At 53.4% G+C, this 27,786-nt stretch overlaps 3 protein-coding genes and 1 long non-coding RNA gene across 8 annotated transcripts in view; 3 read left to right on the forward strand and 1 right to left on the reverse strand.

The window, feature by feature from the left end:
* The first annotated feature begins 26 nt into the window (after window positions 1–26).
* Window positions 27–4,155, forward strand: PCNA (proliferating cell nuclear antigen). The gene is made up of 6 exons (XM_032092105.1): window positions 27–338; window positions 1,308–1,405; window positions 1,809–1,876; window positions 2,890–3,084; window positions 3,405–3,528; window positions 3,632–4,155. The coding sequence occupies exons 1-6, from the start codon at window positions 118–120 to the stop codon at window positions 3,712–3,714; spliced, it is 789 nt and encodes a 262-aa protein (XP_031947996.1). The 5' UTR covers window positions 27–117; the 3' UTR covers window positions 3,715–4,155.
* A 2,065-nt stretch (window positions 4,156–6,220) lies between these two features.
* Window positions 6,221–12,291, forward strand: TMEM230 (transmembrane protein 230). Of its 4 annotated transcripts, XM_032092115.1 has the most exons (5): window positions 6,221–6,317; window positions 8,260–8,387; window positions 8,792–8,914; window positions 10,053–10,220; window positions 11,311–12,291. In XM_032092115.1, exons 2-4 carry the CDS (start codon window positions 8,289–8,291, stop codon window positions 10,191–10,193), a joined length of 363 nt encoding a protein of 120 aa, XP_031948006.1. In that variant the 5' UTR covers window positions 6,221–6,317; window positions 8,260–8,288; the 3' UTR covers window positions 10,194–10,220; window positions 11,311–12,291. The 4 variants fall into 4 exon arrangements, with proteins under 4 accessions (XP_031948006.1, XP_031948002.1, XP_031948003.1 ...); XM_032092111.1 differs by lacking the exon at window positions 11,311–12,291 and having other exon boundaries at window positions 10,053–11,287; XM_032092112.1 differs by lacking the exon at window positions 11,311–12,291 and having other exon boundaries at window positions 6,294–6,340; window positions 10,053–11,287.
* LOC116435622 lies at window positions 12,138–23,447 on the reverse strand. Of its 2 annotated transcripts, none has more exons than XR_004236798.1 (3): window positions 23,155–23,447; window positions 19,327–19,444; window positions 12,138–13,780 (listed from the first exon to the last, which is right to left on the reverse strand). It is a non-coding gene; the product is annotated as an uncharacterized LOC116435622 (long non-coding RNA). The 2 variants fall into 2 exon arrangements; XR_004236799.1 differs by having other exon boundaries at window positions 23,313–23,445.
* Window positions 23,448–23,482: 35 nt separating this feature from the next.
* Window positions 23,483–27,786, forward strand: part of SLC23A2 (solute carrier family 23 member 2) — a 52,104-nt gene continuing 47,800 nt past the window's right edge. Inside the window, exon 1 of the mRNA XM_032092084.1 lies at window positions 23,483–23,570. The gene's annotated coding sequence lies outside the window, so the exon portion shown is untranslated. The remainder of the gene's footprint in view (window positions 23,571–27,786) is intronic.

Genomic DNA, 27,786 nt, shown 5'->3' on the forward strand with positions numbered 1-27,786 from the left:
GCGCGCCGGAGGGCGGGGCAACGAAGTGTATAAAAGGGCTTGGCGGGCCGCCGCGGTTAGTTTTCAGTCTTTCCGTCGCTCGGTTTCATCGGTGCTGCTCTCCCTGGTGTTGCCAAGATGTTCGAGGCGCGCCTGGTGCAGGGCTCGGTGCTCAAGCGAGTGCTGGAAGCCCTCAAGGACCTCATCACCGAGGCCTGCTGGGACCTGGGTTCGGGCGGCATCAGCCTGCAGAGCATGGATTCTTCACACGTCTCGCTGGTGCAGCTCACGCTGCGCTCGGAGGGCTTCGACACGTACCGCTGCGACCGCAACATCGCCATGGGCGTCAACCTGTCCAGGTCAGGCGGCGGCGGGGTCTCATCGGGCGCTGGGATGGGGCGGCCAAGCAGGCCCGGGGGCTGTGGCGCTGAGAGGAGCGGGAGCCGCCGGGGAAGGGGGTTTGTGGGGGTGTGGGGGCAGATCTGGGGGCGAGGGGGTGCTCTGGAGGTGAGGGGGGTCCCGGGGGTGCTCTGGAGGTGAGGGGGGTCCCGGGGGCGCTCGGAGCCCCCTCAGCCTTTCCCTCCCCCCCCATTCCCCTCACGGCTCTCGCGCCGTTTTTCGCGGCGCGCGCGGGGCCCGTCGCGGCCGTGACGTCACTGCCGGCACCAAGTGGCGGGAAAAGCCGGCGCTGGCGGGGGCCGCCGCCATGGCCGCTCCTGTGGGGAACGAATGGCAGCTTTAGAGTCCTGTCGCTAGGAAAGTCCCTACAGAATTATGCGGAGCGTCAGGAAGAGTAATGCCAGTAGGTCGGGGAGGTGATCGTTCCTGCTCCGCTGCTCAGCCCTGTGAGACGCTTCTGGAGTGCTGTGCCCAGGTCTGGGCTCCTCACGAGAGGAGCGACACGGAGCTCATGGAGCGGGTCCAGCGGAGGGTGACAAAGATGAGGAAGGGCCTAGAGCCTCTCCGTTATGAGGAAAAGCGGAGGGAGCTGAGGCTCTTCAGCCTCAGGAAGAGACGGCTGAGAAGGAACCTCATCCCTGTGTACAAATACCCAAGGGAGGGGTCAGAGGATGGATCCAGGCTCTGCTCCGTGGGGCCCAGGCGTGGGACAAGAGGAATAGGGAGGAGCTGCTGCACGGGAAGTTCCACCCGGATATGTGGAAGAACTTTGCTGTGTGGGTGTCCAAGCACTGGAATAGATTGGCCAGGGAGGCCGGGGGTCTCCCCGTACACCCACTTCTCCAACAGTGTTAAAACTGTGTATATCACATCCCCTCCTGCTCGGTCAGCTCTCAGTCCCACGAGTCACCTGCCTTTCTCCCCTCCAGCATGTCCAAAATCCTGAAATGTGCAGGGAACGAAGACATCATCACCCTGCGAGCCGAGGACAACGCAGACACCTTGGCCCTGGTGTTCGAGGCACCGAGTGAGTGTTGGGTTTGGGAGCTCATTTGTTACTGGGATGTGTTCAGGCAGATTCATAAACCACATGGATGCAGGGGGGAAAGAAATGGCAATGGATCCTGCAGGAATGGGAGAGGACACCTGATTCTTAAACTCTTGGAGCAGCCTGGAGATTGAAACTTCATCAGCTTGGCCAGTAGTTTCTTTGTAAGAGGAAGGCTCTTTGAGGCTGCACACAGATGCTCTTGGCTGTACCTTTGCAGCCTGTAAAAGGCTGTTTGGGGCATTTCCAGATTCCCAGCTCTAGGGAAATGAGGTGGATCTTACTGCCATTGTGGAGGTGGTTTTACTTGGAGGGAGTGGGGAGGAGCAGGAGGCAAACTGATGGTTGGAAACACTTGGTGTAACTGTGCTTAACTTTGCAGATCAGGAAAAGGTTTCTGATTACGAGATGAAGCTGATGGATCTCGATGTGGAGCAGCTGGGAATCCCAGTAAGTGACGACTCAGGTGGCTGGTGGCACTGGTGTGGAACTGGGTGTTTGCCACGTTCCCAACAGATTCTGTAACACAATGACCTTTGGACTGCTGGACAAGCCTGGTACTGGCCAGGTGCCAGTGCCCAGCGCTGCCCGGGTGTCACTGTCAGTGCCAGCTCTGCCCGGGTGTCACTGTCAGTGCCCAGCGCTGCCCGGGTGTCAGTGTCAGTGCCCAGCGCTGCCCGGGTGTCACTGTCAGTGCCAGCTCTGCCCGGGTGTCACTGTCAGTGCCCAGCTCTGCCTGGGTGTCAGTGTCAGTGCCAGCCCTGCCCGGGTGTCACTGTCAGTGCCCAGCCCTGCCCGGGTGTCACTGTCAGTGCCAGCTCTGCCCGGGTGTCACTGTCAGTGCCAGCTCTGCCCGGGTGTCACTGTCAGTGCCAGCCCTGCCCGGGTGTCAGTGTCAGTGCCCAGCGCTGCCCAGGTGTCAGTGTCAGTGCCCAGCTCTGCCTGGGTGTCACTGTCGGTGCCAGCCCTGCCCGGGTGTCACTGTCAGTGCCAGCGCTGCCCGGGTGTCAGTGTCAGTGCCCAGTGCTGCCCGGGTGTCACTGTCAGTGCCCAGCTCTGCCTGGGTGTCACTGTCAGTGCCAGCGCTGCCCGGGTGTCACTGTCAGTGCCAGCCCTGCCCGGGTGTCACTGTCAGTGCCAGCGCTGCCCGGGTGTCAGTGTCGGTGCCCAGCACTGCCCGGGTGTCACTGTCAGTGCCCAGCTCTGCCTGGGTGTCACTGTCAGTGCCAGCGCTGCCCGGGTGCCAGTGTCAGTGCCCAGTGCTGCCCGGGTGTCACTGTCAGTGCCAGCGCTGCCCGGGTGTCACTGTCAGTGCCAGCGCTGCCCGGGTGTCAGTGTCAGTGCCCAGCGCTGCCCGGGTGTCACTGTCAGTGCCAGCCCTGCCCGGGTGTCACTGTCGGTGCCAGCGCTGCCCGGGCGTCAGTGCCAGCCCTGGCAGGGTGTCAGAGGTGTGTCCCCCGCAGGAGCAGGAGTACAGCTGCGTGGTGAAGATGCCCTCGGCGGAGTTCGCCCGCATCTGCCGGGACCTGAGCCACATCGGCGACGCCGTTGTCATCTCCTGTGCCAAGGACGGCGTCAAGTTCTCGGCCAACGGCGAGCTGGGCAACGGCAACATCAAACTGTCCCAGACCAGCAACGTGGACAAGGAGGAGGAGGCTGTGAGTGGGGCTCACAACCAGCTCTGCCCTGGGAGGCAGCACAGGACAGGGGAAGGTTTTGGCTCAGAAGGGACCTTCAGAGGTCACGGAGCACAGGCCCCACAGGGAGCAGGGACAGCGGCCGGGGCTCCGTTGGTTCGTGGAGTGCAGGCCCTGAACCACTCGGGGTTAGGGGCCTTACCCCGGGAGCTCCGGCAGTGCTGGGCAGGGCAGGGCAGGGCAGGGCAGGGTGGGAGCAGCACTGGTGGCCTTGGCCTGAGCTGTCCAAGGGGTCTGGAATTCCTGCAGCTGCCTCTCCTGAGCCTGACCTGTTCTCCCAGGTTACAATAGAGATGAACGAGCCCGTCCAGCTGACCTTTGCCCTGAGGTACCTGAACTTCTTCACCAAAGCCACCCCCCTGTCCCCCACGGTCACACTCAGCATGTCTGCAGACGTTCCTCTGGGTGAGTACCAGTGGCTCTGCCTGACAAGTCTTGGAGAATTAGAACTTGAGACTGGATTTTGTGTAGAACCTTCTGAACGACCTTTTTTTCCTCTCTTCCGCAGTTGTGGAGTACAAGATTGCTGACATGGGACACTTGAAGTATTACCTGGCCCCAAAGATCGAGGACCAGCAGGAAGGCTCTTAACTGGAGTGGCACTGAGGGGGATCTGCTCCTGGCTGGAGAAGGGAAGGGTGGAGGCAGCAATTCCAGTGCCCTGGGGCATCCTGGGAGCGCTGTAGCCGTGTCTTGTAGATATCTCTGTAAATATTTCTCAATTTACTATTTTGCTATACCGGTATCATTGGAAATAGGAAACCCAAGTTTTTCTAGTCTGTTCCTGAACTCCCAATAATCTCTTGGATGCTGTCTGAAGGTGAAATTTCTTACTCCTTTCAGCTTGTGTTGGAGAAGAGGGGCAATATTTAATGGGTCAAGACGTTTCCTGGAGTTTCCCCTGCGGAGCTGTAGTTTAGGGTTGCTGTTTTATTACACCACAAGTTTATGTGACCTTACTTCATTTATTTTTGAAGCTGATACTCTGACTGAAACTTGGAAAGTGGAAATAAAAGAATATAATTTCCTGGAGTTTTTCCTGTTGAAATGAGGGTGGGTGAATCAATGCTTTTGCAGCTCTGCTGATGTGCCCTGATTCCTTCCTCAGGGCTCAGAGTTGCAGCGTTGATTGCTCAAAGGTGGGAGAGGGGTGCCAGAGTCTGTTCCTGGGCCTCCCCACAGGGCACTGGTGTCACTGGGAGCCACTGGGCTGTGACCCCTCCTGGGTTTGGCTGTGCTGAGCTGCAGCTGCAGCTCCCTGGGTGCTTCTCGCCCACCCTGGGGCTGTCAGGGCCGGGGCTCTGGGCTCTGACAGGAGGGGGCAGCCAGGGAGGGTCGGGCTCTGCTCCCAGGGAACGGGGACAGGAGGAGAGGGAGCGGCCTCAGGCTGGGCCAGGGAAGCTCGGAGTTGGATATTGGGGAAAATTCCTTCCTGGAAAGGGCTGACAGCTGGACTTGATGATCTTGTAAAGGCTTCTTCCAACCTCAACGATTCCACGATTTCAAGTACATTATTTGGGAGGCTGTGCACTTCCCACGGCTCAGTAAGACACGAGAATCCTGGACATGAACTGCCTGAAAAGCTGTCCCTGGGCAGCCCCGGCGGGCGGGCAGCAGGATGTCACCAGTAGGATGGCACCAGCAGGACGGCACCAGCGGGATGGCACCAGTAGGATGTCACCAGTAGGATGTCACCAGGTGGCAGCGCCGGCGAGGGAACGAACTCCGCTGGGTCAGTGACGCTGCTGCCGTGGGAGGGACAATCCCTGCTCGGAGCTGGGGACGGGACAGCCCCGGCTCTGGACGCCCGTTGGGACCAGCACTCCTGGGGATGGCCTGGAAGTGTCCAAGGCCAGGCTGGACGGGGCTTGGATCAGCCTGGGACAGTGGGAGGTGTCCCTGCCCAGGGCAGGGGTGGCACTGGATGGGCTTTAAGGTCCTTCCAGCCCAAACCATTCCAGGATTCTGATTTTTAGACACATTTTCTGCTCCTGTGATGCAGGTGCCTCCCTTGCTGAGCTGGCTCGTGTCTCCAGATCCTTTCCCATTTATCCTCCAGCTTCCTTGGCTTGCTGGTTAATTCAGCACCCTAATGAAAACATCTGGAAAAGATCTTTTGCCCTCAAGGTTTTTAGCTCTTGCCCAGAACAGGGGGGGTGCCTTAAATAACCAGGGGCTCCTTTCCCCTCCAGAGGTGATGCTGGGATGGAGTTTCCTCTGCGGTACCCATGGCAAGCAGGCACTTGTGGAAGAATTTTGCAAAAACTCGGGCTTTAGTGAGGAATCCGAGGTTCGTGATGTGGAAATAGGGAAGGGTTCTGGGAGGTGATGTAAAGCATAAAGCTGGGCCAGTGATCGAAGCAAATTCTTTCTGATGCAGCTTCCTGCTCTAGTGGGGGTTACCAAACTCTTCTCTGTGCTGTTCTACCCATTAACAAATTGTAAAAATCAGCCAAATGCTGTAATTTATTTAGGTTGTGGGTTTTTTTACAGCTGAAATGACAAATTGAGCAGCCTCGTGTTGCAAAAAACATCCTTTAACATTGGTATTTACACACTTGTGTCCTGTCTGCTCTGCACAAATCCTGAAAGCAGCTGGGGGTTTCCTTTGCCGTTGCCATGCCCAGATAATCAAAAATGTAAAGAATACTCCTCTTAAAATACGACAAAAAACCCCAAGTGCACACGCACCGCTCAAAAATGGCTGGGCAGGTTAATAAATGCTGGGTGTGTTTCTCCCTGTTTGAGAGAGGAAGCTTTCAAGCTTTATGTTTAGATTTTCTTAGCAAGGAGAAATTAAATAAGAATTCTTTTGGAATTTTAGGAGCTCTAAACCCACCCTGCACTCCATTAAGTCACAGGAACCTCCTTCGGGAGCTCCTCGGAGGTGCCACACCCCCAGCTGTCCCCCCGATTTAACATTAGCTATTAAATTCTCTCTATAAAATGAAGTCCTGCCCGATGTCTGTCACCTCCCCAGCCCTGCCGTGTGACATCCCGCAACGTCCCCACCTCCCTTTGGAGAACCAGGGGTGGATAAAACCCCTCCGAACTCCGGGCGAGCTCCGCGGCCGCCGGGCCCGGGACACGGGACAGCCCCGGCCGTGACCTGGAAGGGAAGCGGCGTCACCGGGATCAACTTCCCGGGGCCGCGGAAGGACGGGCGGGGCCGGGATGGGGCTGGCCGGCGGCAGGTACCGGGGCTGGCTGGCTTTGGGTGGGTTTGGGGTGTTTTGGGGTGGGTTCGGGTGGGTTTGGGAGCGGCGCGGGGCCGCGCGTGCCGGGATCCCCCATCCCAAAAGGGCCACAGAGCGACATCCCCGCCCTTCCTGGCTCCCCGTGGGGGGAGATTCGGGGCTGGGGTTGAGGGGATTCAGGATTCCGGATGGAGGTGCCGTGTTTGGGTTTCCTGGCGCTGCCCTGGCGCCTCCACGGGGTTTAAAGCACAGCTGCCACATTAGAAATTTTGAATTTCAGCGTTAATTGTTTTGGCCAAGTTGCTCAGGCCCCGAGGATTTATTTATTTGGCTCACAAAGAGCACAGCACTGTGCTGGTTCCTGCTCCTGAACCTTTGTGGTGCTCACTTGGTGTGAGGCTCAGTGGGGTTGAACCTGGCCCTGAAACGTGAGGCCTGAGGGAGTATTTTATATTTCTATTTTATACACGTTTGTCCTCAGCAGCCTCTTTCTTGTTGGTAAGTGAGGCAATGGGAAGGACAGGGCAGCTTGTGCAAGTGTAAAATGGGAATAATTCCAAAGAAGCCACTGAACAGCCTGGTAAATAATGGGGCAGAGTCGGGAAATCGGGCACCTTTCAGAAAGGTTGGTTTATTCTGGCTTTTCCCCCTCCTGCACTTCCACCCCGGGCATGTGGGAGAGCCTGGGGGTGTTTGGGGTCAGTGACCTGAAAAACAGGGATGTGCAGGGAGCAGGGAATGCCGCCTGCAGCTGGGGCGTGTTTCCATTATCCATGGGGCTGAAAATGTTTTGTCCGTGTTTGGGTTTTGCTACCAACCAAAACAAAAGCCCAAAGTTCAAATCAAAGGTTCAATGGTGGGGATTTCAGATCAGAGGGGATTTTATAAAAGTCAAGTTTACAGCAGGAGGAACGAAGCTGGGTGGGGAATGTGGCCAGCAGTTAGGGAGACAAAGGGTTTCAGTTCAAGCGGAGACTCAATATTTTGAGTGGATGCATCACCTCTGATGCTGAAGAGTGTTGTGGAAACAGAGCCTTTATCCCTTCCTGTTGGCACCGCCGGAATGTGCGCTTTTGTTCTCTAGATTGCACACGTTCTCAGAAGATAAAAGCGCTATTGAGGCTGGCAGGTGTGGGAAGCCCTTTCCTGCCTCTCCCCTGGGAATCCCGGTGTCCTGCTGGCGGAGGTGCCCGGCCCAGACCCGGCCCTGCAGTGCCAGGGGGAGGTTGGCAGGATGGATCCCGGCTCCGGGCCCTGGGAAGGCTCTGAGGGTCAGCAGCTGGTCCTGGTCCCTGTCCCCAGGGTGCCCCTGGGCACAGAGGGGCAGGACTGGCCCCTCGCTGGGGCCCTGCGCTGCACACCCTGCCCGGGGCTGTCCCTGGGGTTTGGTGACCTCACCACTCACACTCCGTCCCCTTGTCCTGCTCCCTCTGAGTCACTCCTGCTGTCTCTATTTCATTCCAGTTTCCAGTGGTCGGAGTTGGGGTTTTTTTTTTTCCCAAAATTGCTCTATTGCAAAATCTCCTGGTGGTTGAAAAGCTGCTTTGTTTAGCTCTGGTTTGGGTTTATTTGCTGGTGTCCCGTTCAGAAATAGCCGGAGCTCAGACGCCTCCGTGCTGGCAGCTCCTTGTGGAGTGAGAGCTGGGTCATACCCTGGGCACTGCTCTGGAATTTCGACCTGGTTTGAAGCACAGGTTCTACCTTGATTCCAAATACTGGCAAGCCCTGTTGCAGCTGTACCCATTTTGTATTTTAGGCTTCAAATGAAATGCTGAGATCCTCTGCCTGAAAAGTTTTCATTTATGAAGAGGAGCAAAGATGCCCTTTGGGTAGCACAGCCTTGACACAGGAGTTTCTCTTCAGAAACCTTAGTTCTGTGTCTCTCAGACTCCCATCACCCAGTTTTCTCTCCTGGTTTTGCTCTCCACCTGTTTTCCAGGCTGTAGCTGATGCCCAGGCATCCCTGGAATGATGTCGTCACGGACCAATCTCTCTGCTGGGATTCCCAGTAGCAAAGTCAAATATTCCAAGCTCTCCAGCACCGATGATGGATACATTGACCTGCAGGTAAAAAGTGGGGAAGGAAGGTGTAAAACCACGAGGATGGGCAGCCACAGCTCAGCACTGCACAGGCAGCTGCTGCCTGTGCATCTCTGGTGGAGCAGCTGCAGCTCAGAGAGGGACAAAGCCTGGTGGGAGTCAAACTCTCGGCCCTGCCCCTCTGGAAAGCCCAAAGAGCCTTGCTGGGAACAAGACTGGGAGCAGTGTGAAGGGATGGGAGTAAGGGCTGGCTCAGCAGGGTCTCCATGGGCAGAATTCCTCATGGAGGGGCCGTTGCAGAGCCCAGCAGCAGAGCTGCTGCAGCACTTTGCCCCATGTCACCTCTGCCAGCTGTGGGCTCACATCTGTGCTGCGGTGGGAGGGGAGCTGCGCTGGGTTCAGCTGTTCAATTTTTGGGTTTTTCCATCCAGTTCAAGAAGAGCCCACCAAAAATCCCCTACAAGGCCATCGCACTGGCTGTGGTGCTGTTCATGATCGGGACCTTCCTCATCATCATCGGAGCCCTGCTGCTGGCAGGGTACATCAGCGAAGGTGTAAGTGGTTAACGGCACCTCTGGCACCGGTTCTGCACTGTCCCCAAAGCTGCCCTGAGCCCTCATTGACCATCAGGAAACAGCCTCAAGTCGCACCAGGGGAGGTTTAAATTCAAAATTAGGAAAGGTTTGTCATGGAAAGGGTGGGAAAGGCCTGGCACAGCTGCGCAGGGCAGCGGGGGAGTCCCCGTCCCTGGGAGTGTTCAGAACACGGGGATGTGGCACTCGAGGACATGGGTTAGTGGTGACCATGGGGTGGTGCTGGGTCATGGCTGGACTCGATGACTTTAAAGGTCTCTTCCAGACTCAAGGATTCCATGATCCTGTGGTCATGTTCAGTGTAGGAATCCAGAGCCAAAGGACGTGAGCAGGGAATTCATTCCCAGCACAGCCTGGCTGTGCTGGCAGCCCCGCTTCCCTGGCAGCAGAGCCCTTGGATCCCCCAGTCAGCCTGGCTGGAGCAGGCTCAGAGCTGGGCAGGGCATGTCCAGGGAGGGCTGAGTTCCCGGTCCCTGTCCCTGGGGAGGTCACATCGCTGTCCTGGAGAGGCCTCAGCCCGTGCAGATCATGCAGGGACAGGGCAGGAGCTGCCAGACCCGTGTGGGGCACGGCAGTGCTTCCCCATCTCCCTGTGGCTGTGATCCATGGAAAGGGGATCTGCTCCTGGAGTTGTGGGTGCTCGTTGCCCTGCTCCCTGTGCTGTGTGGGCTCAGGGTACCGTTGGCAGCTCTGTGTTATCTCTGGGGGAGCAGCAGCCCCTGGGCTCTATCAGCAGCGCTCCAGGCACAGATCACTGGGCTCCTGCTCGGCCACGCTCCCAGCCCTGGCTGCAGATCCAGGGGGTCCCTGGCGAAGGACAAGGTCCCTTGAGGGGTTCCTGCAGCAAGGAGGAGATGCCAGGACAGGATAAAAGGCTCAGCCTGACGACAGCTGAGGTATTTCTGATTGAAGATGGGTTTTTATTTCTCAGCTTGCCAGGCCTTGGGGATGGATCACAGGATCATGGGATGGTTTGGGTTCAAAGGACCTCACAGATCATCTCATTCCAACCCCCACCTTCCCCTAGACCAGGCAGGGTGTGAGAGGGAGGAAAGCCCCTCGTGCAGATCTCACTGCCCTGGGCTCTCTGTCCCTGCAGGAGACCGACCGGGCCATCCCCGTGCTGATCATCGGCATCCTCGTGTTCCTGCCCGGCTTTTACCACCTGCGCATCGCCTACTACGCCTCCAAGGGCTACCGGGGCTACTCCTACGACGACATCCCCGACTTCGATGACTGAGCTGTTAATTAATCCCACTCTAATTAGGTTGGTCAGAGCTGGTAGTTCCCCTGGGCGCCGGGGCCTGGCAGGGCACAGCTGATGCGTGTCCCTCACGCGGCGCCGCTTCCCGGGTTTGAGGTGTTGCAGGTTTTCCAGTTTGGGGGGTGGGGGCTCGAGCACGGAATTGACCAAAAAGGAATCGCAAAGAACTTGAGATTTATGGGATTTTTCCTCTCAGGGTTGCATAATTCCGCTCGCTGGGAAGTTCTTCCTGGGCGAGGCAATTCTTGCAATTTTCCAAAAATAGGTGAGCTGGTTTCAGCAGCAGAGATCCTTGTTTTTTCTGCCAGTGTTTTCTAGAGTTTACTTTAGCTTCCCACGAGATTGTGGTTATTGTTGGGTCACCTTTGCAGACAACCAGAGTTAAACTCTCCTTTAGCTCTCTGTCCATCAGAATGCTTCCAAGCTATGGGTCCTGAGCTTGCCTGGAGTAAATAAAGTCTGATGGGCACGAGAAGGGGAGGGCAGCACTTGCAGGAAGTGGTTTTACACACTGTGCACTTGCTGCACAGCTCCCTGTCAGGCTGACCAAGCCCATTTCCTCACACACAGTTCTTCCCACGTGAGCTTTCCTCGTGCCACTGCTGCTTTTGGCAAAATCCGCTTGTCCTTCACAAGGACTCCTGCTGGATTTTGCTTATTATTTTAAACAACCAAATGGATACTGGGAGAAGGATTGGAACCCAGACCAGGACTCGAGTGTCTAAATACCAAAATCTTGGGTTTGGCTAATGTGGGTGTTGGGGACACTTGAATTCCAGCTGTCTGTGTTTTGGAGTCCTTTTGTCTTTGTGTAGATAATTCACTGTGCAGAACTGCCCAGACCAGTGCAGAGAAGTTCCCTGTGTAGTTTGTGCTGCACAAACCCCCTCTGGATTGCTTTGCCAGCTTTGCTGATGTGTCATCCAGGGAAAACAGAGGGATGGCTCCACTGCTGTAGGGTAAAGCCAGCCTCTCCTGAGCTGGGAGTGTCTCGGTGTCCTGGAGAACGAGCAGTGATGCGAGTGGATGCATTCAACATGAATAAAGTTCTGTATTCTCTGTAACCAAAACTTTGTCTTTCCCACCTTCACAGGTGTCAGAGTGCACTAAAAGCTGTCCTGGGCTTTAGCTGCTGCTGCCTCCAGCTCCCAGGTGCTGCTGGAGTGAGGGAATGGGGCAGCAGCTCTGGAACAGCCCCACCTGCTCTGGAACAGCTCCCAGCACCCTGGGCCTGCTTTGGGGCAGAGCTGGGATTGCTGCATCAGGGAGGACAATCCCGAGTGCTGGGGTGGGCAGGTGCTGCTGCAGAAGGTCAGGAGTCCCTCCTTGAACCCCAGCCCTGGTTAAACAGCGAAGACCCCGAGCTTGAATTGCTTTGTCTCAGGTCCCAGTATCCCATTCCTTGTGCTGTGCAGGGTCACCCCAGCAGTGTCAGTCTGCACAAAGCACTCCACAAGTCTCACCTGAGCCTCGGATGGGCTGAACGTTCCAGAAGGAGGGGGCAGGAGGGACTGACAGTGCAGGGCAGGCCCATGGAGGTGTCCACAAGAGCAGGGCTGGACAAACACCTTGCTCTGAACGTACTCCTAGAATTGCCTTTTTTTTCCTCCGTCAGTGCTCCAGATTAACCCAAAGCCTGAGCCAAGTTCTTTTTTTAACCTACATCTCGTCCCTCATTTGTGTCAATTCCCCCGTGTGAATCCCAGCGCTGCACTCTGAGGAAGAACTGGTTAAATTCAGGATCTCCCTTTCCGCCTCTGAAGGCACAGCCTGGCACGTTCTCCCCTGCTGCCAGCCCCTGCTGCCAGCCCGGGACAGGGGACAGGGGACACGTGCTGCTGGAGCAGCTAGAATGTGTCAGTTAAAGCTGGGTCTGGCCAGGACAGCGGCTGCTGACATCAAACCACAAACCAGCCTCTCTTAGGGGTCAAGAATGTGGGTTTATTTGGGTTTGGGGAGAGGGGACAGGAAGTGGAAGTTTAGATGGAACAAGCAAAGAGGGAGGGAGAAGATGCAGAAATTTGGGAAGTGGGGGTCACCCAAGTGGGATTGATAAATGTAGAGGACAGCAGAAGAAACTGGACTTTTGATGATTCTTGGGGGCTCCTTCCAACTTAGGGCATTCTGTGACTCTGTGATTCTGAGAACATGCTGATGTTCCTGGAGGAAAGGAATTCATGAATTTATTTTTCTTTGACAGAAGCAAAGTCCTCAGGCAGCACAGTGGATAAATAAGCAGGGCTGTGTGAGGGATGGCCAGGAGAAAAAGTCCTCTCTACAGGGTTTGGTTTGTATCTAATTGGGGAAAAGAGAAACACTTCTGGGAAAGAAAAAGGGGATTCTGACCTCTGGGAATATATGTATCCAGAGGACTTCATTCTTCAAGCTGACGTCCAGGTTTTGGGCAGCCCTGACTGACTCCCTGCAGTGAGAGGGAATGGGAAAAGGCCTGGGAAGGAGTTTCTGGTTCTAGAGCAGGGCTGGAATGACAAATCAGGCACTGATGAATGAGGATAACTCTGAATAGCTGTTCCCTTTATGGAGCATCCTCCATTCCGGGCAAGGCAGCTGTCTCAGGGAAAAACAGTCAGCATTTGTAGAGCCTGGTGGGGTGTTACACACAGAAGCTGTGGAGAAAGAACAGGCAGCCAGATTCCAGGCTTTTCTCTGGTTTGGGAGTGCTTGGATTCGTGTCTCCTCAATGCCATTCTTCGATTGCTGTTGCAGGGTGTAGTTACACAATTAATTACCTGCTTAATTTAACCATGGAGTTACTGGTAAGATTTGGAAATGTGATTTTGGAGTCCTGTGGCCTGAGCTACCAGCAGTGCCAGAGAAATCCTCCTGGTGTATTCTTCATAAAAGCAAAGATTTTAGTCAGTCTCATGATTTTTTTTGAGTGAACAAAGCCATAATTATGCAAAGTACTGTGAAAATGGTGCCATAAACCCTTGAAAGAAGAGGCAAAGTTGTGCTTTGGAGGTTGTCCAAAGTGGTGAAGGGATGGGGAGGAGTTTCACCAGCCTGGGGATTGTGTGTGAGCCCTGAGTCCAGGGCCCTGAAGGGATCCTCACCCTGTCCTGGGCTCTCAGTTCCTCTCTGCTTGAAGTTCCCCAGCAACGATGACTCTCACTCTGAGGATTTTGCATATTTCCATACACAGATCATGTAAAGAGACATGGAATCGTTAGGTTGGAAAAGAGCTTTAATTAACGTCATTGAGTCCAACCACGAATTCCCAACTGACGCCATTCCCGCTGCAGGGAAGCAGCTGCAGGCTCTGCAGGCCAGTCCTGGGAAAGCAGGTGCAAGTACTCCAGGCAGCGACTTGACTTGTGCCATAGATGTTTTTGGCATCACTGCTGCTCCTCTCTGAGATTCTCCGTGTGCTTGTGCTGCTGGAAGTTCACGGGGTAGGGAGAAGAGCAAAGCCCATCGCTGATCCCGTGGAAACTCGAGGTTGGAACTCCTTGCTCACGTTTTCTCAGCAGTGGTTTCTATTTCCTCTTACTTTTTGGTAACCTCATCCTCGGGGCCTGGCTGTTGTGCCTTTTCTTCTGGTCCTAAAATACGAGCCAGACACAGGTAAGGTGACAAAAGGGGTACCTTTTAAGAGGATCCTCAGCTGGGTGTTGTCCTGTTTGGAAGAGGCGTGAGGAGGCTGGGCTGGGCAGCAGGGCACTGACCTTTAGTCCTGGAAACACTGCAGTAGAAGTTGTGTGAAACAACCCGGAGAGGGTGTCAGGCTACGGCCCCCGGGCTGTAAATACAGCCACGAACCCAGGGCCATGTTTGAGCCAACAGCAAAATGTGCTGCAGCATCTCTGCTGCTTCCCTGGTGCTCATCCTGCAGGAGCACTCAGCCCAGGCCGGGTTTGCTTTCTGTCACCTACAATTAGCCAAATCCAGCATCACTTTTCACAGAGTCACCGTACAGAAACAGGGATTTGCTGTGGCATAAAAGCCACGTAAAGACCCCTCGGGGCAGGAAGAAATGATTCAGTACAAGGGCTCTGTCCCTGCTCCGGCGATCTGTGCTGTGCCCTGCTCCGAATGAGCTTCTCCGGTGCTCTCCTCCCCCTCGTGCCTGGTCCTTAAAAGTCCCAGACATCAGCCCATTCACGGAGCTGCTCCTCACGCCTCTGCCTCTTCCTGAACCTCGCCTTGAGCCTTCTCCTGGCCCTTCCCTTGGGGTGTTTGTCCTGCTCTTCGCGAGATCTCTGCCCTGAAAGCACCTCCAGGTCTCCGGGGCTGATCCTGCCTTCCCAGGTGGCCTCTCCCCGTTGCTGTCCTCGGGAGCTGCATCCCTTCAGCAGGTAGGGAACACCACCCAGCCCTCGGATCGCTCTCAGGTTTCCCCCTCCCAGCTCGGGGCAGTCCTGCCTTCACTTCTGCCTTCTCAACCTGGTGAAAAGAAACAATTTTTGCCATTCTCCCAGGGCTCTGTGTTGACCCAGCCGTGCTTCCCTGCTCCTGTGTGGGACGTGGATGTGCACAAGCACAGCAGTTCCTCTCCCTTTCCTGAGTACAAAAGCAGCTTGAGGTTTTTTAGGAATGCTGGATTTGACTAAAAATAGTCCAGACAGTCCAGCAAGGCCGTGGCAGATTCCTGCCTCCCAAGAGAGGCAGGCGGAGCCAAGGGTCGTGGGGGGAAAAACTCAATTGTGGATTAGAAATTATTGTTTCCAATTGATTTAATTGACTGGTTTGCTGCTCTGAGCTCAGAAAGACCTTGGTTTGTGCTGGTTCAGGACCTGTCACCCTGAGGCCTTTCCTTCCCTGTTTTCTCCATGTTTAGGAAGGTGTTAAGAAACTGCTTTTAATCGGAAGCAAGGCAATTAAGGAGAGCTCTGTTTGTGGCCTGCATGGACAGAGCTTTCTTCTGATAGGAATCAGGAAGTTACATTTCCTTCCTCCACACTGTACTTGGGTTGGATTCTGAGCCATGCTGTCCTCATCCCTGGGGCAGCACAAAGGCTGCTCTGGGAGCTCACAGATCCACGAGATTCATGCACAGCTTTTCCAGCTCTGCAGTTACAGAGAGGAACAAAACTGTGATGAATCTTCTTTGAGAGGACTTCCAGCTCCTGTGAAACAGCAGGTTTGGCACTGAAGCAAAAGTTCTGTGGAGGAATCACCGTTTCATCCCAGGCTGTTACAGCAAAGGGCAACAAATCCACTAGTCACCACTAATTAATTTTATTTTGAAATATTTACTCAGGCTGAAGTAGTAGCCGCTCTGAAGTATTTAAAGGATTAGCTGCCTGCTAGTCTTTCATGCCTGCAACCACTTATTTAAGCTGTTGCTGCAGATCATGCTGTTAACCTGTCATGAGAGGTTTTAACCTTCCTTCCCTTGTCAGTGGGAAATGCCTGGTGCAGATGGTCCTGCTGATGTGACAGTGAGAAATTAAACATCCAGTCAGGTCCTCTGGGCTCTCTCTCCAGCTTCTTCAAGGAGGGGCAAGACAGAAAATGAATACAGTGATAATTGTCTACATCAGGGTGTTGCAAAGCCTACGGAGGGGCTGTAAGGAGTTCTGGGAACATGAGCTGGTTGGAAATGCATCCCAAATGCCTCTGTGCTGTTACCAGGGCAAATAATTCCTCTCCCCCCTGCTGGCCTGCCAGCACCAGCAGCTCCAGTGCTCAGCCCTCCAGCCTGGCGTTCCCTTGCATTGGTCAGACCGTGCTGTGCTGGGTTTAATGCAGGTGGGCAAACCACAGGACCCAAACCCGCTGCCCAGGGAGAGTTCAGTCATGCAGGGGCATCAGTTTCTGAGCTAAAGCCATGTGTAGCAAAGGAAATGTCCTGGATCTAGAACAAATCCTCGAAGAATACTGAGAACTCACCTCAGCAGGGATTATTTCTTACTCTCAGGCACGTGTTCAGTGTAAAAGGGAAAGATTGCAGGTCCTTAAACCTACAAATACTAATTAGCATCACCATGTAACTTTCTAGCAGCTTTCATTAATGTGTCATTAGAAGAAGCCTGTCAGCTCCTATAATCCTCATTTTTCTTGTCTCTCAGCACTAACAGTCCATATCACAGCATGGCCTCTTCCCTGCTATTTTGGGTGGTTCTTTTCCAGACAAATGCCTTATTTTCTCTGTATTTGATACTGGAGGTCAAGTGAATCCTCTCTGCCTTTTATTGCACCAGAACAGAGGCAGGATTGTAACACGGCCAGTGCAAATGCGTGCCTAAAAATAAACCAGTAGATGGTCTCCAACTTCAAACACAAAAAGTGTATTTGTAGAGGTCTCTCTTTGTTGCACGACCGCATTTCAGATCACTGAGGAGACACTTCAAAGTTCAGCTCACAAACAGCTCATGGTTTAATCCTCCCTGCCAAACAAAGGCGACTCTTTGACTGGATCCGTGGTCGGCTGCCACACTGAGCCTTGGATCATCCCTGGAGCAGGGGCAGTGCCTCCCACCCTGGCCACGGGCCCCGGGCTGCAGAGGGACAGGCAGGCCCACAGCCCTTCTCCCACCTGCACTGGAAACAATTCAACAGTGGCAGGAGGGCCCAGAGCTCGCAGAACACCTCAGTGACACTGTTTGGCATCAATTAAGAATAGCAGAGAGGTGGCACTTAAGGCAGGGAAGGGGTTAACCAACTAAAGGGCAATTTTTGGGGGAGAAGTTGGAGTTCATTGTTCCAGGCTCTCTGTGGATTTCTTTTTTGTCCTTTCATCTCTGATTCTTGGTTCTTATCACAAAAGGGGTTGCTAGTCCTTGTTCTTTCTGTTTTTATTTGGCCTGTGACCCTTTCAGGGCATGGCCTGTGCCTTCACCTGTGAGCAGGAGCACAGAGGGAAAGCTGTGCTGGGAGGGAACTATAAATAGAGAGCGGGCCAGCCCTGTGGCATCTGTGCTGCTATAATTGCCTGCTCTGCACTCCTGTGACAAGCCTTGCTTCAGCTGTCAGGGCAAGGAGGAACTGCAGAGTGTTTCCACAGCCAGTTCCAGTGCTGGACCTGCCTGTGGAACTCTGCTTTGGGCCCAGTTCTCCCTCTGCCCCCAGGAGTTCTGTTTTTTCTCTGTGTGAGTGACCGTTCCTGGCATCTGCCCAGCAGGATTCGGGCAGTTCAGTTTCAGGAGCTGCTTTGTAGAGGGCTGGTGGTCTAACTCGTGCCTCAGCACCACTCTTGTTTATTCTGCCTTTTGCCCCTTGCTGGAGAAGGCCGATGTGTTTGTGTCACTCCTGATGTCACTGTGTGGTTTCGTTGCTATGTGCTCACACGAGGGATTAAATGAGTCACGGGGTAAAAGTGACCCAAGCCCATCCTTCCTCTCTGAGGATGTTCTTTGGGAAGGACTTGCAAGTGGGTTAAACCAGGGACTGTGTTTCTGCTCTCCCTTCTCTGCTGAGGGATGAGTAAGCAGCCACGAGGCGCTGCTGCCTGTGCTTTGCAGAGTAAAGGACCTTCCCTTGAACCCCCAGTGCAGGTGGCTCAAGAAAACCTCTTTTATTCTGTGCTATAAAATTCCTCTAATGGACTTTAAAATGACTTTGTGCACCATGTCCACCCCATTTTGGAAGTAGTTTAAGTGCGAATGAGTTGCTCTGGCCCTGCTTATCCACATCTGTCCACAGCAGCTGCTCTTTATTGCCAGAGCTTTGAACAGCCACACCTGAATGTGACACAAGGTGACAAATCCCAGCTTGTCTCCCCCTTGGAGACCATCCCTGCAGATGCCTCAGGCTTCATCCGATGGGAGAAGATCTAATGCAACAGAACTCCAGGGTGAGAGTGCCCAGGAGAGCAAAACCATGGGGAGCTGTCAGCCCCGGGCTCCCGCCGTGGCTCTGTTGCTGCCCTGACACCTCCGAGCCGGGAGATGTGGCTCCAGAGACTCAGCATTTTGACAAGGAGAGCCTGGCAGCAGAAGAGACCAGGGAGGACAAATGCATGCTGCTTTCCTGGCCCCCTCCTGCTCCCACTCTTCCCAGGATTTAAGGGCTCTCGGCTCATTTCAGGGGCTGTGCTTTCAGGAAGCAGACTGGGGATGAACTCGAGGTGACTCAGCCCATCTCCTCCTCCTCCTGCCAAACACCGGCTTTGCCCCTGACTCAGCAAGTGAAATCTCATTTCTTTGGTACAGCCCTGAGGTACCAGACAGAACAGCATCAAGAAAATTGCCTCCTCCTCCAGAGCACGGGCTGTCCAGCTGAGTTAGTGTCACGGGGAGCGCTCTGCAGCACTCTCCCTGCCCTGTATTCCTGACAGCTTGGGATGAATATCCCATGGCCAGCATGGCTTGAGCAACGCTACAGGGAGAAGCAGAGGGACTTGTCCTGGGTTGTTTGTACTCTCCTGGCTTGTTTGTACTGTGCTGGTTTGTTTGTACTCTCCTGGCTGCCACAACTTCGTCTCCACTTAGAAAATACTTTGCAAACCCAAAGCTGAAGGAAGGTCCCCTCTCTCCAAAAGCTGCCAGAGGGGAAACCATCATGAGAGGACCAGCAGGGATCCAACAGTTCTGCAACCACGCAGATCTCCTCTCCTGCTCACCTATTGGTTTGTTCATTCTGTGAATTCAGACCGCTGTCACTTTGCAGGCGCTGCTGTTCCTCCCCTGCTATCGCAGGCACAGCAGGGGCTCTGCCCTGTGGATCGCTGGCTGGAGCCTCCGTAATCTGAGTACTTGGCCTGAGATCCTTGGACCAAAAGCCCTCTTTGCTACCAAGAGCACTTTGCACTAATTAAACTTCATAAGATTCTTCCCGCCTCCATTTTGCAGATGACAAACCGGAGGGCTGAGCTCGGCTGACAGAGCTGATGTCGGTTCTGAGAAAGAAACACATTTTTTCTGGCTTGATTTCCACCTAACATTGGGGGGAGCAGAAAGTCATGGCTGTCCCTGAGATAATGAGAAATCCCTGTGGATCGGGAGCCTGGTTTCCCACCAGGTGTTGTAGATGGCGTTTTAACCAAGGGCTGTTCACACTCGCTTTCCTCACCTCACAAAGCGAAACTCAGGGTCTGCCCAGCTCTTCCCCTCGGTTACCACTCCATATTCCAGAGGGAAAAGCAAAAACATCACTGTTGGTGAGTTGTTAACATTTTTTTGCCTTATTTGGGGGAGTTTTCACTCACCTCCTAGGCCGCTGTTGAAATACCAGGGGTTTCATTTTTATTTTGTCTAATCCAGTGAAAGATATTCCTGTTATCCATACACAGGAATGCTGGGTTCTTCTTAATTGCTGGACTCCATCTGTGGGATTCACATAAAATATTGTTAATCTGATGCAAGGCAAGCTAATTTTTTTTAAATTTTCTTTTTTTATGTTGTAAAAACCAAACTCAAAACACACCAAGGAAACAGGATTGGAAACGAGCTATGGATGCCAGACCCAAACCCATTTTAGAATCACAGGATGGTTTGGGTCCATTGGAAGGCCCTTGAAGACCATTTCATTCCACCCCCCTGCCAAGGGCGAGGATGCCATTCACTAGATACCATCCCTGGATGTGAAGTTTTGATTTGGTCTTTTGGACATCCTGTGCTCAGATCAATGATTCACATCCCACCCGAGACACCACTTGGATTTAAAATGGAAATTTTGAGTAAGAGACGCCAGCCAAAAACATTTCAGCATTTAAATTTATGCCAGTAACGTCCATGCTGCATCTGAGGAAAACCCTGACCTGCAGTCCTTGTCTTCCCATTTGATCCACACACAGAGCCATGAAGAAACAACCAAAATAAAGCTGGGGAATGTCCTCAGTAAAGGTTCCTTGGGCTGTTGTGATAGCACGGTGTCCCTGGCTCTGCAGAAGGACACACAGCCCGGGGGGAGGCTCGACTGTGCCCCACAAAATCTCCTTGTGGAGACTTTTAGCTCCACGTGGGCACGATCTCCTCACAAAACCCCATCCCTGCTCATGGGCTGTGGTGGGGCTGGCAGAGCTCCCACAGCTCCCAGTGCCCAGGAACCCCCTCATCGTTACTACCAGGATCAGTTAACAACGGAATATTTATCCTGCAGGATGCGAGCAACATGATGGGTGCAAAGCAAGGGAGGAGCTGGGACCTCGGAAAGCCAGTCTTACAGGAACTTAGGCTAGTTAGGACAGTTCCAGGAGACATTTAGGTTTTATATTTTTGACAGACAGGTATTTCACACTGGATGAAGTGGGAAGGGTGGCATAAGCCTTCTCTAGGGACTAACTGGATGCAGCAACACCTCACCTGTTCAGGTAAGTCCCTGAGTGAGCTTTGAGGAGCTCAGGAAATCTAGACAAGATGTGGGATAGAGGAGAAAACAAAGGGAATGCGTGTCCTTTCAGATCTCGAAGGTCTGCACACCAAATGATTGATGAGTGCTAATTTCTGCTGCTGCGTTGTCACGAAGGATGTGCACATCCCATGGCTCCAATTCTTCCAGCTTTTTTATGGACCTGTGAGTCATTCAGGCAGGGAGCGATTGAATGTTTAGATAAATTCCTCAGGGTTCTTCACCACATTTTAATAACACAAAGGATATATGACAATAATCCCAGTGAAATTATTTCTGCTTCTGTAGCAGGACAGTGTGATGGCATAAGATGGGCTCTGGCTTCCTGAACAAGGGAAATACCAGGGAATTTTCTCAAACTTTGCAGCATGGGAGGCCACCTGGGAAGGAATTTATCAATTTAAGATGAAAAAGGACTGAAAAAGGCTTTCCTGGGTTTGAGTCCATGGTTTTGGGGGGTCTAGCTGTGTCAAATTCAATTCTTGGAGCACTAAATCCACCTTTATCATCCTTCCCCTGCTTGTTCTTGGGATTATCATGACCCTGAGGTCTTTATCTGTTACATTTCAATGTGCCTGATGTGTTTTAACTCCCCTCCTGCAGATCTCTCGCTGCATCACCTGTATTCCCCTCTGCCATCTTTCACCTGGGGAGGGCGGGCTGGAAAATTGTAACACTCAGAAATAAAATAAACAGAGCCGTGTCCCTGTCCCTGATTCTGAACACAGGGAGGCCTTGCAGGGAGACTGAGCACGCACGATCCGTCTTCCTGCACAAACTCCTGTCAACAGCAAAACTGCTGCAGCCTCAATCAATCTGGCATTACAAAAACGTCCCTCCCGTCACGGCCCCACGCTCCCCCACCCTGACAAACAAAGGCTTTCAACGTTTAAAAGCTGCACTAAAGTCTATGTCTGTGTTTGGGATAAGGCCAGGTATTGAATAATGCCGAGGGATCGATATCCACAATCAAGCGTTGTGCCTTAGCCCTGCCCTATACAGTTCTCTGTACGTCTCACTGGAAAACCTTTTAGGAGCTTAACCAGCAGAGTATTGCAGTGAACGTGGGAAAAAATATGCCCGAGGATAAGCACAAATGCTCCAGAGGCCTCACAGGGTTTCTTGTCTTAAAGTAAGCTCCTGGGTTTTAATGGGATCGGCTGAAACCCTCTTTATGGGGCAGCAGGAGGGAAGGGGTTGGGCAGCTGTGAACAAACACCCCGCCAACATTCCCGGTTGCCAAACACTGCGCAAACAGCAACGTTTGAAGCAAGGACCCGGAAGATCAACAGAGAATTGCAGGTCTGGGTGAAACTGCTGCAATGGGGTCCAATTAGTGCCAGTGGTCCAGGGAGCACTTTCCCATCGACTCGGGACTGCACCTTAATCAAATAACAGCAGGGCTGGGGGAGAAAGCCCAGCATGGGTCAGTATCTCCTCAAGGACAGCCGGGATAAGGGAGCAGGGTGGGGGTGTGAGGAGAAAGGGCAGGAATCAGCTGCAGGGGCTCGGCCCCGGCTGCCCAGAACAGCCCTGAGCAAGGGAAGCACCCAGGAGCTGATGTGTCTGAGAACTGCACGTTCTGGGAAGGGCAGGACACAAATTAAAGCAAGTTAACGTTGTCAGAAGCCATTAGGAATGTCAGATGTTGCCGAGAGGGACGTGAGAGAGGCAGCGTCCAGCGCTGGGTGCCGCAGATGTCCATGGTGCCTGAAAACACCCTGCTCTCGGGGCTGGGGGGGATTTGTCACGTTTGTGTCACATTTGTCCCAGCCCCCACCAGAAAACTGGAAATCTCAGAGAAGTGGGATTGTGGGACGAGGATGGATATGGTGGAGGTGTCATCTTTTGGGGGACTCAGCTTAGCCTCCTCTAGTACAACAGGGGAGGTTTAGGTTGGAGGAATTTCTTCACAGAAAGGGTGATTAGACATTGTAATGGTCTGCCCAGGGAGGTGGTGGTGTTACCAACCCTGGAGGTGTTCAAGGAATGACTGGATGTGGCACTCAGTGCTCCAGTCTGGTTGGGACGGTGGTGATTGGTCACAGGCTGGACTCAACCTCAGAGGTCTTTTCCAAACTAAATGATTCTGTGATTCTTTTGTTCCTCCCTAAACTCACTCTCCTATTGTAAAAGTTGGATCTTCCCTAAAAGATAATTAAAAAAAAAAAAAAAAAAAAAAAAATCCAAAAAGAAACCACAAAGCCCCAAGAGGGCCAGGGCCGGGGGCACCAAGAGAGCACGTTTCCCTAGGGGCTGGAAGGGACCCCCAGCTGAGGGGCCCAAGGGGCTTTACCTGGGGACCTCATCAATATCCATCAATACCTGCAGGCAGGTGTCAGAGGTGGAGCAGGCTCTGCTCCCTGGGGCCCAGCAACGGGACAAGAGGCAACAGGCAGAAAATGACGCACGGAAAGTTCCACCTGAACACGAGGAAGAACTTTCCTGTGTGGGTGACCAAGCACCGACTCCTATAATCAAAATAATAGAATAACATAATCTCCTGTGCTGGAAGGGACCCATCAGGACCACAACTCCCAGCCCTGCACATCCCAACAATCCCACCATGTTCCTGAGAGCATTGTCCCAACACTCCTGGAGCTCTGCCATCCCTGGCACCAGAACCATTCCCTGGGGAGCCTGTTCAGTGCTCCACTGCCCAGAGAGGCTGTGGAGTCTCCCTCACCGAGGATATTCCAGACCCGCCTGGACACACTCCTGCGCCATGTGCTCCGGGATGCTCCTGCCTGTGCAGGGAGGTTGGACCAGATGCCCCACTGCGGTCCCTCCAACTTGACCCATCCTTGACTGTGCGATTTGTGTCTTTCCTGGATAAACCGTTACCATGTCCCTGCAGCCGGAGGTTTCTCCCTCAGGGAACACGAGGCTGCTTCCCCCGCCGAGCGCCGGGGCCGCCATGGCGGCCGAGCCCTGAGGGAGCGGGGCCGAGGCCGCGCCATCTTGTCGGGGGCGGAGCGGGGCCCGTCCCGCCCCGTGCTCTGCCTGCCGGGGCCGTCCGGCCCCGCCGCACTCGCCGCGGAGACCGAGGGGAGCGGAGCCGCAGCCCCCAGCGCCATTGCCGCCCTCAGCCCGCCATGGCAGGTGAGCCCGTCCTCCTCCTCCTCCTCCTCCTCCTCCTCCCGCCGCCGCCCGCCCTGAGGGAGCAGCCCCGCCGCGCTCTCCCCTCAGCGCTCTTCCTTCAGCGTTCTCTCCGCCGCGCTCTGCCTTCAGCGCTTTCGCCTCGGCGCTCGCCCCCCAGCCTCCCGCCCGCTGTCACCTCCGTGCCGGCCCCCCATCCCCGCACACCCGCGGCTCGCCCCTCGCTGCCGCGGGCCGGAGGGTCGCGGCTCCCCGCAGCCTCCATCATGTTACCCGGCCGCGGTTCACCTTGGCCGCGCGGCTCCCGCGCCGTCCGTACCTCTCCTCTCCTCTCCTCTCCTCTCCTCTCCTCTCCTCTCCTCTCCTCTCCTCCTCTCCCTTTTATTCCGCATTTGTGGATTAAATAAACCCTTCCCTGTGCTCCGTGCCGGCGTCCTCTGGCTCGGCATCATCTCCCTGGGATGGGGAAGGGGCGCGGGGGGTGGCCGGGGTGGCACCTGCGGCGGGGTCACCTGCCCGGCGAGCAGGACCAGGCGGGCATCCATCCCTGGGGTGCGGTCTTTTCTCTGTACCGCTGAGGTCATTATTTTTTAAATTTTTTTTTTCCCCTTTAATCTGAAACAAAATGGGTGGCAGAGCCTTAAGCTTGCAGATGGGATGGAGAAATGCAGGTTAATTCTCGCCTGGTCCTGAAGGGGTGGCCTCGCTCTTTCCTGATCCCGTTCTCGTGATACGCTTTAAAGCTTCCCCCCCCCCCCCCTTTTTAGATTATTTATTTGCCTTTTTTTTTTTCTTTTTCAGTGCACATCGAGGCAGTAAATATTTCCGTTTTCTGGTTTTAACTTGCAAGCTCCGTTCGATATCGTGTGTGGTTTTCTTTTGTTTTAAGGTACATTTTGGGTAGAAAGAAGTGATGTAGGTAGCGCAGAAAAATGCCCGAACAAAGCTTGTTGCAAGCCTATTAGGCTTCCTAGAATAAGGACTAACCACTATTATCCATTACTGTTATTAGTGACTTTTGCCTTTTTCCATAAAAGCTGGGAATGAGGCAGAGGCTTTACAATTTCATTCCCATCCCTTCATTTTGGAGCCGTCGTTGTTATTTTGTACCCTGGGAAGAGCAGCCCTTGAGGCAGTTTGGGGCTCCCCTCGCCAGGTGAGTGCGGACTGGGCTGACCCCAAAGGCAGCAGCAGAGCCAGTGGAAGATTCTGGCAGGGAAGGGAAATCCCCAGAGGTGTTTAAGACAAGGTAAAGACCTGGCCTGTTAATTTTTTCCGCCTTGTCATTTCCCACATGCGGCCGACTCTTGGTGTGAGTTCAGTACCAGGTAGATGCCAGGCTCCCTGTTGCTGATGAGCTTTATTTTTCAATAAAAACATTAAATGCTCTGTATCCACAGGGAGCTTAATATGTCTGTGTATCCTCACTGCAGCATAGTGCTGCCAGTCTTGAGCAAGCTTTAAATACCCAGTTTAAGCTTAAAAAAAAGGGTGGTTTGGGTAGTGTTTTTGCTGGCAGGTGGAGTTTGCTGCAGGCTGTGAAACGAAGTGGAGAAGCAGCACAAATGCTGGAGTGATGGGCTGCACAGACTTAACTGCACACCTTGGTCTACCAGGTGATTTCAGTGTAGATAAAGGATTATTGCAACAAGTAGCTCAGGTTAGCAAACTGGAAAATAATCCCTGAGATATGTGGAACAACGGGATTAGTAGTTGACGAGCTCTTGCACCCCTACTCCTAGCTCCCAGTCATGATCCAGATAGCTTGAAATTAGAGCAGTGTTAATGTGGAGATGCACTGAAACAAATTCAACCTTGGGCCAGGGAGGAGGTTAAACAAGCCCTGAGATTTTAATCATGGATTTAAACGAGCATTTGGCTTAGTAAAGATGCAGGAGGACTTGAAAATGTGTTGTCAGAGCCCTGGGGACAAGAGGAGTTCGAGCTGGGGTTCTCGAGGGTGGGTTGTGCTCCTGCTGGGCCTTAACGGGCCGAATTCGAATGGTTTAAGATCCCTCCCAGGGCTGTAAACCCTGCCCTGAGGCAGGCTTGGCTTTGCTGATCTCTCTGGAAGCACACGGCTCGCAGGAGATGGAAGGAGCAGGATGGGAATCAGGTCCTCAGAGCACGGGTCTGTTGCTTCTGCATTTTCAGCATGGAAACAAATCGGAAGGAAAAGCAGCTTCTCAAACAGTGGGAGGGTTTGGGCTGCAGGTTGATGGGCGTTTCCTTGGGTGACAGCAGCAATTTAAGCAGCTCTCATCCCTCGAAGCCTGGCGGTGTCCCCTGGGTGCTGGGACCCCCGGAGGGATGGCAGCTCAGTCAGGGGTTAGCCCACAAAAGCCTTGTGTTTCTATGGCAGCCCGATCTGTTCAGGGAATTTTTGTGCTCTCTGCCCTCCCTGAGCCCAGGTGGACCTGAGTGTACCTGCCTAAGTCCTTACTGGGTGGTGTGTGGGTGTATGGCTTTTTAAAGGTTGCTAATGTGAGAATTTCTGAGGTCCAGTCTAACAGGGAGTTGAATTCCATTGGAGAAATAGAAACGATTTCTTTGTTGGTATTACTTGGTTGGAGACTTCTTCAGAGGAAGCTTGAAATAATGGCAGCGTTTGAGGGTTGGTTTTTTCCTAACAGAAAACTTTGTGGAATTCCCCCTCATTTGTTTAGAAGAACCTGTAAAACATACTGCATTGGTATGCTGTTCCTATTTCAAATGGTTTTTAAATTAAACCAGGTAGAGTTTTTTGTCTTTCATTCTGTCAGTATGTTTGGGGTTTTGTTTCTTCCTGGTGTAGCCAAATCTGCCAACTTCCCCAGTACGATGGACTGTCCCGTGGGGCTGTGACCTGGCTTTGTTGTGTTGTGTAAGTTGACTGGAGACCATTGACAGGAAAATGGGTGAGGCTTCAGGCATTGTCAGTATGGATTCCTCCAGAAGTGGCTGCTAAGCTGCTCTCGTGACTGGTCTGAACTGCAGCAATTAGACTTTTAAACTTCTCCTGCTCCCGGAGGGCAGGGGAGGGCAGCAGGCACACCCTGAGACCTGTTCCTGCCACGAACTGGTGTCCTGTGCAAGGTGGTACTTGGAAGGTGATAGAATCCTGGAATGGTTTGGGTTGGAAGGGACCTCAGAGTGCCAGTGCCACCCTCTGCCATGGGCAGGGACACTTCCCACTATCCCAGATTGTTCCAAGCCCCATCTAGGCTGGCCCTGGACTCTTCCAGGGATCCAGGGACAGCCACAGCTGCTCTGGGCACCCTGTGCCAGGGCCTCAGCACCCTCCCAGGGAAGGATTTCTTCCTGAGAAGATGTTGTCCTGCTGTAGCTGCTCCTTTCAATGTCTTCGTGTGAACCACGTAAGAAATCTCAAGCCCCAGAAGTTTCTGTAGGGCCATTTCTTCAATAGATTTATTTTACTTCCAAACACTTCTTTATGTGTTTATCCTTACAGGAGAAAATGCAGATGGCTGCTGCACACAACCTTTCTACTCCCATTGGAGCTGATGGTTTATATGTTGCTGCAAAATCTATTTATATCAAGTGTTATTTATGAAGCCTCAGTGGTCATGACATGGCCTGACAACAGTTACCGTGGGGGTTATTTTACTTAAAAGCTGCAGGAAGACAATATTGACAGTCAGGATGAGTAAGAGATGTGCGTCCTGATGTAGCGAAGGCAGGAATAAAATAAATCATTACAAATGAAACTTCTTGCTGTGTTCTCCAGCCTTCCGGGGGTGAAGTGTGTTCAGACACTGCCAGCTTCGTGGGGTGCACTAAATATTTCTGTCAGTACTTGGGAGCACATTTGCTTTATGGGCAAATGTTTTTAGTTGTTATGAGCTGTCTCAGGACAGGGTTTCTTTGATGGCAGGAAAGAAATCTGATGATATTTGGCTGTTTTCAGGTTATGGGAAGGAAATACTTGCTGTCTGAATGTTTTTCTGTTGGAGATGAATCTAAATGGGGATTTCTTGCCATGGTAATTTGGCCATGAAAGAAGCAGAGCTACTTCCTTGGAAAGGCAGTTGGGGTGTTGAGACATCGCTGGCACTTGGTGGGGAAAGGGAGGAGGAGGGAGAACTGGACTTGTAGTTCAGAAGTCTCCTGTTGTAATTTTATTCCGTGCACTCGGCATCAGTCTTGGCCATTCCTGTTGCCGAACAGCAGCGGGAACGTGTGTGGCATCGGCAACGCCGCGTGCCTGGCGGTGCACGAC

This window comes from Corvus moneduloides, chromosome 27 (genome assembly GCF_009650955.1).
Source record: "Corvus moneduloides isolate bCorMon1 chromosome 27, bCorMon1.pri, whole genome shotgun sequence".
Classification (NCBI taxonomy): Eukaryota; Metazoa; Chordata; class Aves; order Passeriformes; family Corvidae; genus Corvus; species Corvus moneduloides.